This window comes from Myotis lucifugus, unplaced genomic scaffold (genome assembly GCF_000147115.1).
Source record: "Myotis lucifugus unplaced genomic scaffold, Myoluc2.0 scaffold_5021, whole genome shotgun sequence".
Taxonomy (NCBI): Eukaryota; Metazoa; Chordata; class Mammalia; order Chiroptera; family Vespertilionidae; genus Myotis; species Myotis lucifugus.
The window spans coordinates 1-4,974 of NW_005876069.1; the positions used below are offsets into that span (position 1 = coordinate 1).

Here is a 4,974-nt window from a genome sequence, read left to right on the forward strand (position 1 = left end):
AACTGTAGAGGCCTAGACCAGAGGGGATGCAGGTTAAATAGACACAGGAAACAGGGATGGAGCAGGAGGGCATGGACTTGAGAAATACCTATGGAGGGTAAAAGCAACAGGCCTGCCCACTAACTGCGTGAGCCCCAAGGAGCCAGGCCACTGCAGCTTCCAGCTCGGGTCCCTCTAAGAGTGAGCAGAAAAGCACCATCAAAGCTCTTCAAGACCTGGGAGGCTTATGAAAAGGACACCTGGCTCAGGAAAGAGTTGAGATGACAGAGTCGGGCCAAGGCAATGAAGGGTAAACCCAACAGGTGCAGCCTCCGAACTAAAAGCAGGTGCATCGGCCAAAAGCAGGCAGAGGGCAGGCTTCCCTGTCACCTCGGGCTCTTCCTGCTGCCCTTGACCTCCCCTTGACCTCCTCTGGACCGCCTGGGCTTTGTTACTATTGAAAAACAACAGGCCACAAATCCACGGATGCGCTGTCTCCTCGCCCCAATGACAAAGGGACTTGAATGATTTAGAGGCCAGAATATTTTTTTCTCCATAATGGCTCCTGGAGTCGCCAGGAATAGTACATTTACTAAAATTAATGGCAAAACCTCATTTTTCTTTTTTCCAGGAGGAGAAGTTCCATCGGCGGGATAATTGATCCTGATCTGGACGTGCCGGTGCACCAGCGAGGGGTGTAAATCATTCGCACGAAACAACTCGCAGCCTTTAAACCAACAGCAACAGTGACAAATGGTACAGGCTGGAGACAGGCGGAAAGGAACCCAGAGGGAAGATCCATCAACATCCTTCTCACTCCTCACCAGGCCCCAAGTGCGGGACCCTGTTTTTTGGTCTCCCACAGCAGAGCCATTATTCAGCAGCATTGGGTTGAAAGGGCAGAACTGGATACGCAGGGATAACTTCAGAGTTGGACACACAGGGCGGCCAACCTCAGCTCTGCCACTCCCCACTCTGCAGCCCTGGGTAAGGCACCTCACAAGTCTGAACCCCCACTTTCTCCACCTGCTGGGGTTGTCCTAAGTGTGAAAGAAGACAACATCTGCAAAGGGCCGGAGCATAGAGAGACTCAACAAACATTTGTCCAAATGAATGAATGAGTAAGTGGGTGAATGAATGCTTGGGCTGGGGAGTTAGGAAATTCTCTTCCTCCCACGGAGATTGGAATTTCACAAATGGAAAATGAAGAGGGCAATGCTTCACCCAAAGAAATGATTTGTGGTGGAGACGGGGCAGGATCCCCCAAATGCCAGCACGCAGACACCTTGTCTTGTCAATGAAAGCTCTGCACACCCCTTACAGAGGAATGTGTAAAATACACAGGCAATGGCCTCAGCCATTCAATGCGAGCAACTTGAGGGCAAGAGATTATCTTGTTCCCCACTGGATCCCCAACATCTAGCAGGAGGCTTGGCCCACAGTAAAAAGTACACGAAGGAAGGAACCAGGACACCAAGGGCTCTGCAGGCTTTGGGGGAGGTTTTCAGAGAGCAGGTGGCATGGAGCAGCTGCCCCTGGTCTTAGAGAGAGGATGGAGGGGGGCACACTGGTGACACGGAAATGGACCCGGAGAGAGGAGACAGCATCTTCTGAGAAGCCTGGGAAAGTTCCAGAAAGCCACGCCGATGGGAGGGGCCTCAGCCACAGGGTTCATCTTAAAATGACTGTGCTCACTGAACTCTCCAACTGAGCTCAGTTTTGTCTATCTTTTTAAAAAAATATATATTGTTATTGATTTCAGAGAGGCCCTAAATCTAACTACAGGTGTCCGTATGAGAAAAAGGCAGAGGGATGCGTGAGACCTGCGCACACAGAGAAGCACGGCCTGTGGAGACAGAGGCAGAGACTGGAGTGACGCAGCCGTAAGCCGAAGGACACAGGGGACCCCCCGAATTTGGACAGGCAAGGAAGGCTTCTCCCCTAGGCCTTCAGAGGGAGCACAGCCCCACCAACACCTTGATTTCAGATTCCTGGCTTTCGGAGCTATGAGAGAATCAATCTCCACTGTTTAAAGCCACCCAGCTTTTGGGCATTTGTTAAGGCCGCCCCAGAAAACACACACACCTGCAACCACACACCCCACCATAAGAGAGTTCAGCCGGGGTGAATTTACCCAAAGCCTTGCAATTAGAAACCAGAGAAGGGTGCAGCTCTCCTTTCAGCATACGTGCCAGCTTTGGGTTTTAGAGTTTTGTGTTCTTTCTATTTTGATTCATAGATAGGGGCTGTGTATCTTGTTAGTATTTTGGGGCCTTGAAAGAGAGAAACAGAGGAGAAAGGGAGAAGAGAGAGAGAGAGAGAGAGAGAGAGAGAGAGAGAGAGAGAGAGAGAGAGAGAGAGAGAGAGAGAACGAGAGCGCGCCAAGGGGAGAGGGAAAACCCATTTTGATCTGGCCAGAACCTCTGGGTGTCCGGCCAGTTAAAGAAGACGTCAGAGGAGAAAAGACCAGGGATGCTCTCTCGCTCCAGCCAGGTGGGAGCCCGGCTGCCTGAGAAGCAGGCTGGTTAATGAGGAAGTTATCCTGTCAAATGGAGGAAGGGCCTCTCTCCCCCAGAGCCGTGGTGGGTGGAGGAGCTGCCAGTCATGGGGCTCGGGCTTTGTCTGGGGACTTCCTCTCTGAGAGGAGCCTCACCACCTCCCACACAACAGCCAGCCTGCTGGCTTGTCAAGGGCAAAGCTGATGGGAATGACATTGACCATGGGGGGCAGTGGCCAGGGAAATATACCTGCTGCAGGGCAATTTGATGAGAGTTGTCACAAAGCCAGAGCGGACAGGGCAGAAAGGAGCTAATGACGGGGGCTGAGAGGCCTCTGGGCCTTGGCATGGTGTGGGTCTCAGGGGAGGCTACGTGGTGGGGGGCAATGGAGGTGCCAGATGCCTCCTGGGCCACAGAAACGAAAACCTGGCGTCCTAGGGTTCTTCGGCCTCGTGGGGAAAAGGAGGAGCAGGCTCTCTCAGACCTGTGATCTCTGCAGGAAACTGTTCTCAGAAAAATACACTGAATGACGAATAAAACCTTCCCATTGGGCAGGAAACAAATTTCGAAATGTCCCTTGGCCCACACCAGGGGGCAAGCATGGCTAGCGAATGAAGGCAGAGACTGCAGAGCTGGACAGACCTAGATTCAAATTCTTCCTCGCAGGTAGCACCATTCTGAGACTCTCTTTGGCATGTTGATGCCCCTGTGCCTCAGTTTCCCTGTCTGCAAAATGGAGATAAGCATAGTGCCTACCGCACAATACCGATCAGAGGATTTTAAACGACAAATGTTTAACCTAGAACCTGGCATGTAGCAAGTGCTTAAAAAATGGTGGCTTTAACATTATCCTCTTTATTTTTTATATTTGTTGTTGTTATTAACAGTCCGGAATTAGCACTGACATTGGCTAGGTGTACTCTTACACAAGTTACCTCACCTCTGTGAAGCCTCAGTTTCCTCATCTGTAAATGGGACAATAATTCTGACTTTGCAGGGTTATGACGATTACAAGACATTATTATGGATGTGAAGACTACATGCAAGGCAGACATTTAATAAACATTGATTCCTTGCTTTTCACGAGGCCACCCGGGCTTTGGGGTGGAATGTGTGAGGCTGGACCTGGAGTCTGAGACACAAAGGAGCTTGGAGACCATCCAGGAGTGAACACCATTGGTCCACTTTGGGCCCACCCCCCCCAGAGTTAGCAGCCAATGGCAGCAACATCTCTCTGCCCATCTCTCGGTTTCTCCAGGTTTCCAGCCTGGCCCACTGGCACCAGATTCTAGCCTCTCTCCAATCTCAAACCCTCCAGCACAGAACCAGCGCAGGACCACACTCACCAGCTCCATGCACCTGCGGCTGGCCTCCGCCTCCCGCTCTACCAGCTCCTGCATGTCCGCCTTCAGCTCCTCCAGGCGCCGCTGGTAATACTGGCTGCTCTCCCGCTGCTGGGCCTCCGCCGTGGCTGCCTGGGAGAGCTCCTCGCCCATCTTGATCAGACTGTCCCGAAGCCGGATCACCAGGACCTGGAGGGGGGCGGAGAGCACACACCCACCTTGGGGTTAGAGGCCCATGGGCAGGAAACTGGGGGCTCCAGGAAGGGAAATCCTTTGCGGAGCCGCTGTGTACTTTTATAATCAGGATAATTATTCTGATTCCTGATACAAAAATGAAGACTTGACTTTGAAAACCTAGGAAACCGTCCGGCCCATGTGGCTCAGGGGTGGAGCATCAATCTACGAACCAGGAGGTCAGGGTTCAATTCACTGGTCAGGGCACATGCCCGGGTTGTGGTTGACCCCCATTAGGGGGTGTGCAGGAGGCAGCCGATCAATGATTTTCTATTTCTCTCTCTCTCTGAAATAAACACACACACACACACACACACACACGTATCCAGGACACCATAACTGCTATTCTGAGAGGCAGTGTAGTATACTGATGCGAACCCTGCCTCTCAGCATGATCTGGATTCAAATCCCAGCTCTATCCTTCCTGGCTGTGAAACCTTAGGCAGGTTATTCAACCCCTCTGAGAGATGGGCATGGAACACTGTCAGGACTGCTCACATTGTCATGCAGAAGGTTGAGCTCAGTGCCTGGCACATCGGATATCTGGATATGGGTTGGTAATTTTTCCTATTTATAGCAGCCTTCATTCATCTCAAGGTGTGGGAGGTGGAGTGGTCAGTGGAGAAAACACTAAACCAGGGAACAAGCCCTTCCCCAACATGGGTTTTGGTTTCCCCAATATGCAAAACAGGGAGGTTTGAGGAGTAATCTCCCATGAGCCTCAGCACTATTATTTTATGGCACGTTCCCTTTCCTGGGGGGAGAAATCCCACAAGGTCACAATGAAACAATAGAGGGAAAAGAGCTGTGGGCATCACCAGTGCTACAGAAAACAAACCCAGGGCTGTTGTGCAGAATTCATTAGTTGGCCAACAAGCCTGGAACCAAATGATTCTGATGGGTAAATACTAAAGTGTTGA

The 4,974-nt window shown here is 51.4% G+C and overlaps 1 protein-coding gene across 1 annotated transcript in view; it reads right to left on the reverse strand.

Annotated features, from left to right (window-relative positions):
- Positions 1-3,823: 3,823 nt before the first annotated feature.
- The window catches only part of LOC111824732 (unconventional myosin-XVIIIb-like), a gene marked incomplete at both ends in the record, with an annotated part of 6,433 nt that continues 5,282 nt past the window's right edge, over positions 3,824-4,974 (reverse strand). Inside the window, one exon of the mRNA XM_023749285.1 lies at positions 3,824-4,009. Coding sequence (XP_023605053.1) covers positions 3,824-4,009 — 186 coding nt within the window. The remainder of the gene's footprint in view (positions 4,010-4,974) is intronic.